General features: G+C 39.1%; 1 protein-coding gene across 1 annotated transcript in view; it reads right to left on the reverse strand.

The window, feature by feature from the left end:
- Window positions 1-1,899: 1,899 nt before the first annotated feature.
- Window positions 1,900-13,747, reverse strand: part of tmem161b (transmembrane protein 161B) — an 18,011-nt gene continuing 6,163 nt past the window's right edge. Inside the window, exons 2-12 of the mRNA XM_067521368.1 lie at window positions 12,349-12,452; window positions 11,145-11,225; window positions 9,784-9,881; window positions 9,489-9,645; window positions 7,954-8,105; window positions 7,757-7,817; window positions 7,505-7,645; window positions 6,646-6,759; window positions 5,607-5,781; window positions 5,098-5,194; window positions 1,900-5,002 (exon numbers count right to left, since the gene is read on the reverse strand). Of these exons, the coding sequence (XP_067377469.1) occupies window positions 4,707-5,002; window positions 5,098-5,194; window positions 5,607-5,781; window positions 6,646-6,759; window positions 7,505-7,645; window positions 7,757-7,817; window positions 7,954-8,105; window positions 9,489-9,645; window positions 9,784-9,881; window positions 11,145-11,225; window positions 12,349-12,452 (1,476 nt within the window). The 3' untranslated portion in view covers window positions 1,900-4,706. The remainder of the gene's footprint in view (window positions 5,003-5,097; window positions 5,195-5,606; window positions 5,782-6,645; window positions 6,760-7,504; window positions 7,646-7,756; window positions 7,818-7,953; window positions 8,106-9,488; window positions 9,646-9,783; window positions 9,882-11,144; window positions 11,226-12,348; window positions 12,453-13,747) is intronic.

Consider the following 13,747-nt stretch of genomic DNA (forward strand, 5'->3'; position numbering starts at 1 on the left):
CATCCCTCTATCAACTCTTCTAACCTTTCCCACAAGAATAGAGATGCCAAACTAAGAAAAGCAAATCGATTGCCACTGAATGCCTAAATCAATGCCTATTTACGCGAGGACATATTCCACAAGTACATGGAAGCAGATACAATTACAATATACTAAGCACCATCATAAAAGACACGATATAAAATCCCTGAGCCTGAGACCTTGAATACCCAAAAAGAAGCCACTGTAAATATAGAGAAAACATCCACAGCAATGGTAGCATTGGCATAAAGAAGACATTATGTGCTTGTAGTCTCAAGTGCATTTGATATCATATCATATCATATCATATCATATCATATCATAATGTTCCGATATTGTGCTTGAATATAATATGCAAGCACAAATGGCTTGGCAAGGCCAAAGCACTAAAAACTTCTTTTTTTAAAAAGGTAAAAAAAATCACTACTTTAATAAAGTTATTTAACACTTTTCCACACTCAAATTTTCTTCATCAACATGAATATGGATGTATTAAATATTTAAATTGACATAGTGGGGGTGACTGTGTGTGTTGTCCATCAATCCCACAGTCGTTGGTTTGATCTCCAGTTCCATTTGCAGCTATCTGAAATATGCATGTTATGCTGGCGCTAAAAACATTCATAGTAGTGATGCGAGTTCCAGCTCTTTTCAAAGATTTGGTTCTTTTGGCTCGGCTCCCCCAAAGGAGCAGAGGCTTATGGCTCCCAAATGGCTTTTAATTTAGTATCACTTGGAGCCTTATATTTTAGCATAATTCAGCAATTATGAATGGTTTGTGTGTTGATAAGCAATTTTTTATTCAATTCAATTCAATTCAATTCAACTTTATTTATATAGCGCCAATTCACAACAAAGTCATCTCAAGGCACTTTACAGAATAAAGTCAAGACTATAAAGATGTATAGAGAGAACCCAACAATTCCCCCCTGAGCAAGCCCTAGGCAACAGTGGAGAGAAAAAACAGCAAATAAATCAAATAAATAAAAGACTTAAGACCAAAGACTTAACATTATGAAATGTCTGCCCTCCTTCCTTCTTTCACATATTGGCATGATCCTAGTCTGTCCTCACATGTGATTGGCCACATGGTGTACCCATCAAAATAAATTCCCGTCCGTCTACATCCTTGACGGGAGTTGGCTCTCCAACACCACTGACTGTCTTACAAGAGATGGGGTATTTTACACGGCAAAAACTTTGATAAGGGCCAAATTATGATGGCTAGACCATCTCCGGTGGTCTTCACCCAATACAAATGTGGTAGTTGTAGACTGGCTATTGTAGACTCTTCAGAACTGGACCATGGAGCAACGGAGGAAAGTGACCTGGTGTGATAAATCACTTTTTTCCCCCCACATAATGTGGAAGTCTGGTTGCATGTGCATCATTTGCCAGGGGAAAGAGTAAGCAATATGGGAAGAAGACAAGCTGGCAGAGGTAGTGTTATGCTCTGGGCAATGTGGGAAACCTTGGGTCCTGGCTTTCATGTGAATGTTAATTTGATGTGTACCACCCAACTAAATACTGATGCAGAACAAATTGCAATGGCTTCTTTCAGCAAAACAATGCACCCTGTGCAACATTGCAGATGTTGTTTGAGAATATTTTGAGGAATATGAGAAAGAGTTCAAAGCGTTGCCTTGGCAAAGCAAATGTTAAGCATATGCTTCTGACATCTTGGTGCCAGATACAAGAGGACAGCATTAGAGGTCTTATGGGGGTCAATGCCTAGAAATGTCAGTGCTGTTTTGATTACACAACAGGGGCCTAATATTAGACAAGCAGCTTTAATGTTGTGCCTGATGTGTGTATAAGGCGACTGAGGCAGAAGGCAGAAGTGCATAGCGGTTAAATAAAAAAACAAAACAAATAAAAAACAGAGTAAAGAACACAATTTATTAAAGACAAATTCTAAAGCAGAAATAAATACATTAATGGACAACAATGTGTGTGATTTACTCTGAGCCCAACAATGAATAATAAACACTTTCAGTGGTAACAAACAGAAGACCAATGAATTCTGAAAGCATCTCAGCTACTCTCAACTGAAAAGACCAGATAATTAAAAAAAAAAAAAAAAAAAAAAAAAAAAAAAAAAAACCAACAAATTGTTCTGTAACTGATTTGTCAAACAGTCTTAAAAGTGATTGAAGCCATTATGCACTCCAATAACAAACTAAAGTGTCTACCATTAATATTAAAAATGTTTACAGGCCTTGAAATGCATAATAAAAAAAAAAAAAGAAAAGAAATCAAGATAAAAATCAAATATAGTCATTAGAACATTTTAAATTTAGTATGACAAGTAGAATTAACAAATTGAAAGAGTTCAGGAGGTACAGGATGGTGGGGGTGTTAAATCAACTTACCATACAAATAATTTTTATGAAAACAATCTAATAATTAGGCTGGATCAATACATTCATTATGTGCATATTCCCCATCATTGAAACGGACACAAACTGAAGCTAAGACTTTCAACATAAAGAGCTTAAATTGTGATATGGTGTTGCTTGACTTTGTAAAATGTTTTCTGTACATAAATCTGAGCTGGACTTTTTGAAGTACAGCTCGACAGTATGATATGCCAGAAAACCACAAGGCTGTGTGATCTGTAATCTGGCACCATGTACCCTACATTCCTGAATACACTGGGCAATCAAGTTGGCCCAGTGCACCATCAGCACAGTGACTGCTTGTGCGAACATTTACCCAACAAAGAATTACAGTGTGCAGTCACTGTAAACACCATTATATGTTGTTGTGAATCAAAACTAGTTCCCTCTTTATCAAGATGGATCGACAGAAAACAAAAGGCCATATAGTTGTAGCTCTGTTGTAGTTTCAAACATTAGCAGACACCCAATCTACAGCCACTGGGACAGGGGAAACAGACTCACTTGGCACCATTTTAAAAATCCACAATTTGATCCACTACAAAAATGAGAGACTGCTCTTGAATGACTTCAAAAGCAACAGATGGGTAAAGTACAAAAAAGGTAAGCAGAACACAAAGGCAATAGCTTATCAACAGTAGTTGACATCTCCTCTTAATCACAATGCCCTTTCAGATTACAGCTGACCTACAGCAGAGATCGTATACATGTTGACAGACAAAAGGACACAAGCACAAACCTTGATTGAGCCCTAAATGCTGTCCTCCCTTTGAATAATCACTGCTGCTCAAAAGGAGCATTGAATTCTCTTGTTGCTTTATAAATGGCTCAGGTAAAACCAATGAGGATACAAAGCAAATTAAACATCACTGTCTAGTGATACAAATGCAATTTTAAAACCTTGTCCTCAATGATAAATTCAATTAGACATATTTAAATACATCCGCTTCAAGTCACCAAAATGTGTCCCCTCTTGCTCCTCAGCAGGTACAACTCTTTGTCGTTAATCACTCTCTAACCACGATCAGCTCACAGCTCTTCACAATTAAGAATTGTGGGAATATCGATTGGCTGCCCCTCCCTCCTTTTCTTCTAAACAGACCTATTAGTAGTTGCTGCAACACTTTAAGACTTTTAAAATCTTTTGTGATCTGTGGCAATGGAATTTAGAAATGTGTTTTTCCTCGAAGACAAATTTCAAAAGGTTTAATCAAAGGCCAAGTGTATGACTCAGGTGTGGCAGATGTCAGTTTAATTTTAGGAACATGTTAAGAAATAGTAAGTTAAAGTGATTTTAGGCCAACAAGAAGTCCCACACTTGTTTCCATGAACATCTCCAGATTAAATGATATTCTTTGGCACAAATGTACTGTGTATCAAAAGGAAATTAGCAACGCATTAGATGGATACAGATTGAGATACACACTTATGCAATACATCTCACTAAAACAAATGAAATCTAACATAACAGTGTACAATAAATCTCATGGTCATGAAGGCAATAATTTAAAGTTTTTGTCTTTTTAGAGCTGAGTTTGGTAATTTTAGTGAAAGTACTTTGTGCAGCTCCTCAACTGTACTGAACTACACAGAAAGGATCTTTTTCTAATATTTAGTCCTACTGATATAAACTAAGTCTTGGGTGACTTAATATCAAGGCTATGCACATACGTGTCACCCAATAAAGTTCAGAGGCTGCACTTGTATAAAATAAAAGACATCATGAATCTGAAGATGATGCAAACTCATTGCATGATGTGTTGTGAACAAGTGTTAAAAAGCACATAAATTATGCTCTGCCCACCAGCTCCCCTAATGTAGGTGGAAAGTAGCAGGACTGCCACACCATGTTCTGTCATATACTATTATTTATAACCAGCATAAGGTACATTATTTTACCTCATTCAAATTTCATACAGCACATTGGGAAGTTTTTCATTATTATGCCAACAGACCACTGCTTGACCAATGCCTATTCTTCTTTTAATTCATACTGTAGTCTTTAGTATCTCATTAGGATTTGGAAACCTTTTTCTCCAAATAAAATTTAGTGGTCATGGTAGTAGAAACAATGATTTCACAGAGTCATCTGTTGAGGAAGCACAGGAGGCTTAAATGATATAGTCAGTTATTGAGGGGTTAAAGGGAGGGAGGAAACGAAGGAGGAGGTGTTGAGCAAAGTCATAAAAGGATTCCATTGCCCGCAACCAGTCATTTCTGATCAGGCTGCATACACAGTAATTCTGTGGGAGCCTTGCTGTCACTGTCACTGATGGGCTGCTGATGCTATGCTGCCATGAGATACTGATGGTAGAAGAGGCCAAATAGGGATGTGGAGAAGAGGCAGGCAGCAATCCACCAAGCAAAGAAGGAGAAGAGGCCACGGAAAAGCAAGGGGCTGAAAACAGTCCGCAAGCCTCCAAGGGCCACTGAGAGCTGTGCAACTGAGGCCCGGGCTCCTGTTTCTACCACTGAAGCTGGTGTAGGGGCTGCTGTGGGTGCTGCCCCCATCACAGAGTCAGAGTTCATTTCATGGATGCAAGGTAGTTCTTCTTCAGGATAGACCCACCAGGAGTGTCCACCTGCGATAGAGAGAGCAAAATAAATGAAGTAACCAGAACCTACGGAATATAAAGAGCTTCTAAACTGAACAATTATTGTGAAATCCATGACTCACCTAAGGTTTTTAGCAGCAAAGTTGTATGCAGCAGCATTACCAGTGGTGCCACATACTGTAGTGCGATGACACACAAGTAGTAAAAAACACGTGCAACCTGGATGAAATTAAAGAAACAATGTTAGTAGGAGCTACGACAAAGCGACCATCTTGCGAGACTTGGGAGTTATAACTGACAGCTGCTTTTTATTTCTTTGAAAGAATCTCTTCAAACATCTAGTGCAGAGATACAGCATAACATGGGTCTCAGGCTACTTACCAATAACAGTGATATTAGGTTATGTCAGTTCATGCAACCATCACACTGGTAATGTAATTAAACTCAGTAAAGGTACATTTTAATAGGGGACCAAAAATGGATTGAACAGGCTACTTAAATGTGACTACTTGTGATTAATGGCACTATTATAGACATTCTTTTTGTTTTTTTTCTTCTTCCGCAGAGCACAGCCCTTTCATTGAGTCAGCTCTGTACAATCAGGGTCAATATTTGAAGTTATTTTACACACCATCTTCTGCAGGTCAACGGTACTTATCCGCCCCGCCTCCTTCTTCATCTGGTCCACACCCTTTTGGGCTAGGTTGAGGTAGGCCTGCAGATGATGTCTCATCATGGCGAGCCGGAGCATACACATCAATATGATGGCCCATAACCGCAATGTATCATACGTCTGCTCAGTCATTCTGAATATAATAGCAAGACAAGAGTGAGAGAGAGATGATAAAGAGATGAGGGTTTTCCTCAACTGCTCAACACATAAGGCATTCATTCCATCCTCTGGATGGTAAGCAGAGATGAGACATAAAGTAAAGACAGTGAGAACAAAAGAGCCATAAACACCTCAGAAAAAAGGAAGAGAGAGTGAAATGGAGATAAAAGCAACATGGAATCAGACTCAGTCAAGTTGGCCTTGATGCTATCAAAGTCATGGTTAGCAGAAGACCCATGAATTCAAACTTCTTTGAATGAATAATCACCCAACAAGTGACAACAGTTGGAGACAGAACAGATTTCTCTTAGGTAAATGGTAAAAATTATTATGGTCCTAATTTAACCCAAGTAGAAAACATGACTATTGCTGTTAATTCATCTGCACACTGAACTGTTTTGAATTTAATTTTCATAAGTCCTGTTGTAAAACTTGCATCTTTTTTTCAACACAAAACCACATTAGTTTTATTTTCAGAGCTTGGTAATGTTGTGTTATCCTTCCTATCTGTGTGGTGCATTATAAATCAAGGGACTTTAACTGACTTGCCTATGAAGGACAGAAGAGGTGTGGGCATATACACCATTGACAATCTTACACATGTGCTGCAGCATTTTAGTCTGGAGTTAACTTTTACAATGTAACTACATATAATCTTATAAATGGTATATTCAACAAGAATGGAAGGGTTTCAGTGGCAATTAACAACTACAACAGAGCATTTATGAGCAGGAGAAAATGTTATACATAATTAGTATTTGAAACAGAAGTGCATGTACTATACACCTGGACAAGACATTTAAAAAATTTTCACAGCCAGACAATTACTTCAACTTACAAAGGCAGACTCTCCTTTCCAAGAGTGGGGTTCATTATGTAGTCCTTGGCGATGGGCTTCACCCACAGCAGGACCATTATAAAAGGGGACAGGAAGTTGATATGAAGTAAAGTTCTGCATGAAAGGAAAGGTGAAGAAGAAGTGTAAAATCTAACAACATTTACTCAAAAGTATACATTTACACAGAAAACTGAGTAGCTTACAGATACCTTTACTTTCTAATCTCAACATGAAGTTAAGAGTGAGAAATAGGGTCAACTTTATCAGTGCAACTTTCACTGAGAGTAGTGAGAAGATAACCAAAGCACAGATGTTGAGGGGCTTGGAGATAATCCCTGCAAGTGACAGGGTCTGAGGATGTAAGCCCATGACAGTTAAGGGGGGAATGGAAGAGGAGGCCATTTTGGAGACTATGCTATGCCAAAGTGGATTATCGGGATGCAACCTGCTCCCTGCACTGCACCCCCTATCATGGTTGGATACATGCCACCTAGGGAGTTCTGAAATAGAAATCTGCCCCAACTAAGAAAGTCTTCATCCGACTCACAGGGTGGTCTCTCATATCTGACGCACACCGAATAGTATGCAATATACTCATTCATGGTACTCCAAGGGACAGAAAGTCAGGCTTTCGGATGAAATGAAATATACATGCTTTTATTTTAGATAAACATGCTAGCAAAATATGTAAGATAACATACACATATCAGAACTGATCCTAAAAGGTCATGTTTCCAAAAAGGCTGTGGTGACATTAAAACTTCTCCATCCTTGTTATTAAAGATAAAGGGAAAAAAAAAATCTATTATCTAAAATAAACATGAGTTAACACTGAAGACAATTACTATAGGCGACTCACTGTGTAAATTTGGTTGTGGTCAAATTGAGTGCATCCAGATGCATCTGGGCCAATCGCAGACCAGGGAAAGTTAAAAATGCTCCAATGAGAGAGCAGAGCAGGGCTAGGATCAGCTTGAAGGTGAGTTTCGATATAGGACCCCTGTGAAAGAGAAAAACAGTGTGATACTACTGTAGTTTCATGAGTCATAAAGAATTCATGAAGGCAGAGAAAACAAAAATGATACCATGAGAATACTGATATTGTACTTACTGGGACTCTAAGCCCTGGTGAACAACAAACTGTAGCGCGCTGTCAGAGAAGTTTGCAAAACCTAAAATATGAGGAAATGTTTTACAGGGATTCACTCACTGATGCTAAAAGTAATAAAGTTTGGTTCCTATTAACGGGTCATTTGTAAAAAAAAAAAAAAAAAAAGAACAACAAAAAAAACACAATGGAACACTCACCTGTCTCCAAACCAAACTCCAGGTAGTTTTCAGTGACTATGAGAATGGCCATGGCTTTGACAAAAAAGAAAAATGCAAAAGTAATACAGAGTGAGCGCTCGCCTCCTTCCTCTAGTTTAAAGTAGTGGGCCGTTAGAGAGAAAAGGGTCTTACTGTAGGGACAGAGTCAAGGAAAAACATGTCTAGAAGCACACAGGCAAATAAAGCAAATCTGAACCACAGAAACATTTTACTGCTTTTTACAGGTTCCCAGGGACACAGAAGCGAGCCTCAGTTATCAACAATACAAAAAACACACGGCTATTCACTGCACAGAATGTTTTTCATCTTTATACAAGCATGTGCATACTTACAAGCCCCTGTGAACCTTCAACCCCTTAACCCTTCTATCCATCATGTGTGGCTACAAACGTTTGGGTCTTTGGCACCACTGTGTACCATCGTGTCGTCGTAATACTATTTTACTCTGCCCCAATCGACACTGCCCAGGAGGCCACGGACAGAGGATGTTTCTAAAGTGAACTCTGGTCGCTCCGGAGATGACACTCTCAGTTCCTGCACCATTTTAGGTGACAGTGTGCCAATTTTTCACTCCCTTTCAGTCCATTTCAAGAACAGTATTCAATCCAATGGAGTCCTCTTTCTTCCTCTAACCTTTATTCAGTGCTGTGAAGACAGCTGTATAAACTCCAGACAAGTTAGAGCCAGCAGGAGGCTGATCATGGAGTGTGTGCCTACAATTAGTATACCACCTGTTAACACAGGCCAAAGATGAGGATACGCAATCACATTTATACGTTCTAGTAAAAGGGGGGTGGGGCAAGGGGAGCATGTTGGTCCTGGTTCATCAGTAAAAGGTTAACAGAGCAATAGAGCTGAATTACAGCTGTTCCTTAACATGTCATCACAGCTGAAATAGGAAAACTGAAATCAAGTGTCCCATTAAAACATATATTGAGCCAGCATATTCCCTCATCTTCGTAGTCCCATTTCATTGGTTCCCCAAGCTTGTCCTCCCCCCAAGCACATCAGTCTGTTGGGCTGTGAAAATTGGGTCTCCAATCTCAGAGGTAGGCAGGAAATGACACACCATACGACCGTAGTGAGCTGGGCCCAACCGGGAGTACTGGAAAGATTGATCCCTGTGGTTGGTGGCAGGGATAATGCATATTATTTAACCATCATTCAGCGTAGCAAAATAGCAGGTAGCCGTGGCGCATAAAGGTGCAGACAATCAAACTAGTAGAAGCTTTAGCAGTTCGTTTTATAGCTTCTCACCAGCACTACTGCATTCACACAATCAATCCGGATTGATTTAGTCTCTTTTGCAGACTAAGACATGTTAACTTACAATATTTATAAGATGGAAGTAAACAATGCATAGTCAAATGTGTGAGTGCAGTATGTACAGCATCAATAAGTTGATGTACATTAAGTTGTGATAAACACTTATTTAACACTGACTGATGAGATTTAAAACCATGGCAAACAAACCAGAATAATCAATATGTAAAGTGTGACTGATGTAAGGATACATGACAAATGCAAGTACCAGCAGGCACCAGACCACGCTGATGTTCATCTCTCCTGAGGGCTGAGCCACACTGTAGTACAGTTCCGTTATCAGATAGACCACAGTTGCTGCTACTGTGAAATCCACCAGCCACTGGAACTCTGGGAAGTAGTGCAAAGCTGGGGGGGGGCAGAGAAACTAATGAAATCCAAGTATATTTTAATCAAATACAGTATTTTTTAGCACAGTGCAAGAAATGTTACCACTGTTTATTTGAGAAGTTAGCATTAAGTTTAAAAGACATCTCAGATTTGTACCTAATGTGTCGACTTCTGTGATGCATTTTGTCTCCAGCTGTAAGTCTATGTCCTTGGGAACTGTCAAAAGCTTATTGTCTATGTGACCATTGTATTTTCTAGTAAGAAAAGAGAAAAGAGAAGCTAGAGTCAGAAAACAAAGCAGGAACTCTAACATACAACACCCTTTAGACCATTACCTGAGTACAATAGAGTAACAGCATAGACCGCATGTAATTAAAACCACAAGTTTAGGTAAATATGGCTCAAATTTGTGGTTGGCAGACATCTATTTATTTTTATTACTAGTAACTCACTAGGGCTCATCCATGACCAATGAGGGCAATACATCGGCAGTGCTAAACCACTAACAGCAGGCGAGTGAAGGGCTGTTCTTTAGGCTTGAAGTGTCTGGTGTGCTCCTCAGTTCTGGGCTTTGTTTGTTCAGCCTTGTGGGTGCGCTGGATTCACAGGACAATACAACTGTAAGACTCTAGGACCAAACATGCCCCGGACAGATTTCATCTCTGAGGCACCTGACAGGAGAAAAAGGGGCTCAGCTTCACCCCTCACCGAGGGAGTCAGACGCTTAACAAAAGCGAATTTAGCTGCATGGCACGAGCTGGCAAAAGGACAGTGGTCCATCTTTTTCTTTAAGGGATTATTGAACATGTGGTGGTAGAAAGCCTTAACCTGCCTCATACAGGGTCAGAGAAACGGCTGTGCTACAAAACCGTCTTAAGTTAGGAGCCAGACATGGTAAGGATTAACTTTGATTTCAATTTCAATTCACTTTTATAAAAGGAGAGTACAAAAGAAAAGAGCACTGAATTCAACATATGGTTCAACTTTCACCTGCAGGTCAGAAAAGTGAACAGTCTTTTTTCCCAATAGCAAAGTGCCCTTGAAGGAAAATCAACTTCCAGAATCAAAGCTTGACACCTGACCACTTTGAAGTCATAATGCTGTTTGGGATACTTTGATTTTAGAATGGATACAATCCAACTGCCATCCCCGAAAATAGCCTAAAAAGTAATGGCTCCACAAAACAGTACCAACTTTCCTCATATCCACCAGACAGGGGCACTTCTAAGCTGAGTTGCTCTAAACCCCGATGGAAAGCTATAAAAGGGAGTAAACAACAAAAACAGACTTTTGTCTCCTTACTTCAAACAAGTCTTAAATGAGCCACATAAACACATCATCTCTTCGCTGACGGGCCTGTGGTCTCCATCCATCTCAAATGTCTTGCTTCTCATCTCTTTTTCTCTCTGATGAAAGGGGTGCCTTTCGTACCTCCTCTTTGCCACTACACTCCCCAGCCCCAAAACAATAGACCTGCTTCATTTCTGAACCCTGCCTCATTCCACCCCCCAACCTACCTGTCTTTCCTTTTGGGTCCTTTTTGTTTCCCAGCTAAGCTTCTCAACTCCTCTTCCGTGGGGTGCTGATACCACCGCAAACTGTGGACAAAGAAAAGGAAGGAGATGTGATATTTGGTTCATACAAAAACATGGAAGAAAGAGTGAGAACGAGGAAAGACAGGCACAGCCACAATAACCTGATATTTTAAAGTTGTGGACCAGCAGAAAAAATATAGCTTAAGGATTCATTAGTTGTACTAAAGTATAAAATGATTTATTATGTTGATACTGCTATATATGGAAAGAGGAGATGAAAAAAATGAGTGATCTGGCCTTAACAGTGTTTAAGAAATATTCTGCATATCTAGTAAGAATAAAGAAAATTGACTTACATTTAAAGGCTTCAATTGCCTTTACATCACTCCATAAAGGCAATAATTTCTAAAATCTTATTGAAAAATGCTCTTGAAAGCAGTGGCATTAAGACTTCATTCCAAGAATCTAACAGTCTCTTACAGCTCTTAGATTTATGATTAACTCTCATACAACACACATTTCCCAGAGCTTTACTTTACACCAGCAACTTTGATAAACATCTAAAAAAGCACCTAAGAGGCTTTACAACAGCAAGGCTATCGGTCCTTAAGGACTGAGCTTGAAATAAGAGCTAATTTAAGACCATCCTTTGAAGATTTCAGCCACCTTCTTTAACTTTGTTTAGAAACCCTTTGCCAGAGCATCTTTAGAAGCACGCTGTGTGGTAGAGGAGATAGGAGGACAGCTTCTTTTTTTTCCTTGTATATTATTCATTATGGAAACTTAATTACAAAATATTCTGTAGGGGTGCTACAGGCTTCCTGCTTAGGGTAAAGTTGTGCAAAAAAAAAAATGTGTGCCCTAAAAAAATGCATTATTAAATGTGTTCCAAGAAGATGTTTACTGAAAAACATGTGTGGCACTAATTAGAGGAAATTAGGCGGCCACAGTTTTATTCACCATCCTCTAGGGTTATACCAATGTTTTGATGCCCTTTAAATCTTTGCAGAGTTTAATGATTCTTTTTCTTCTTCTATTTTAAAAAAACAAAAAAACATCACTGTCTAAGTAAACATTTTGATCTCCATTGTCGAACAAACATCTAAGAAGGCAAGAAAACTGAGGAAATGCAACTGTAGCACTATGACTAACTAGCTGAAACAGCATGTACAAGATCCTACATTACCTGCCACTGCAGAGTAGCCATCTTGCAAAGGAATAATGAGGTATGATTTTCTGAATTACACTGGCCATTACCATAGTAACCACCAGCTGCACACCGATCACACCCTGTGAAAATAAGATTGGGTTTAAAAAGACATTTAAGTAGTAATTATACATGTCATAAAGCAGTTTCAAATAAAAGGTGTAGGTGTATACAGACTAATACATACTGAAAAGTCTTCTTGACTCTTAATCAATTTCTAAGTCTGACATTTCCTACTAATATCGTCACAACTTGATTGCAAATGCTCCTGGGTCCCACCAAACTGTTTAAATGTGACCTCTACAGTCAAACTTGTTATTAGACAACACTACATACTTTCCAGCTAGCACCAGGGATAATGTCTAAGGGGGCCTGGTGACGCAGTGGTAGACATTGGGTTGGTGTGGCCCCGCCCAGCCACCAAGGGTCACCTTGGTGCCAGTTCGAGCCTGCCTAAAATGAGAAGGTTGCTGCAGGAAGGGCATCTGGCTAAAACTCATGCCAAATCAGTGTGTGGAAACTTTCCGCTGTGGCGACCCCGGAAGGGACAAAAACCACTGATCTTTGACCAGGGATGAGGTCTCAAAACTTAAATTCAAAACGGTACTGCATAGACGTTAGTGATTACTGGTTATGAGGAATTTTGTTTAGCTTGCTACACAGTAAATCAGAGCGACATTTAAACTACAAATACATAACTGATTATATAGTGCAAATGTTTTACAACTGCCTCTACTGGTTCTGTTGCCAATTCCTTGTCAATATAATGAGATAAATGGTAAAATAGATTTTGTTGTAATGCTGCCGTTTTCGCCCGGCTAGTATTTGATCCCTAGATGTTGCCTGTGAAAAATTTTGCTGTGTGAGTTGGCATGTTGAGAAACATTTCTATGGTCGACAAATGTACTGAATATCATACTTTTTTGCACCTCTGACTTTACCATTAGGTAGAATGTTCCACTTAAAGAAAGTCTAGTTGTGAATTCTCTGAAATTTACTGAGCACATTACTGGTCCCAAGGAAACAAACCCTTTTGACCTGAAACACAGTGGCCCTTGTCTTAAGACTGTTTTTGTTTGTAATAATAATGCAGCCAGTAACACAACATGAGCAAAACGTTTTCAATAGTTACATTAAAATACTAAAAAGAAAGCATGGTTCTCTTTGTAAACAAAAATGGAGAAGTGGTTAAAATATTAACTCCCTAGACCCAGATTAATACCCATAGCTCAAATTCAAAATGACCTTCACTTCTCTAAACAAGCATACAGGCTTTTCTCTCTGTAGAAGTCAAAAGATTTAAATACTTTACATTTTGATTTGTGCGATTGATTAAACAAGGCTATATCAGATTCTTTAGAGCAACTATTTTCCTGTT

This window comes from Channa argus, chromosome 11, assembly GCF_033026475.1.
Source record: "Channa argus isolate prfri chromosome 11, Channa argus male v1.0, whole genome shotgun sequence".
Taxonomy (NCBI): Eukaryota; Metazoa; Chordata; class Actinopteri; order Anabantiformes; family Channidae; genus Channa; species Channa argus.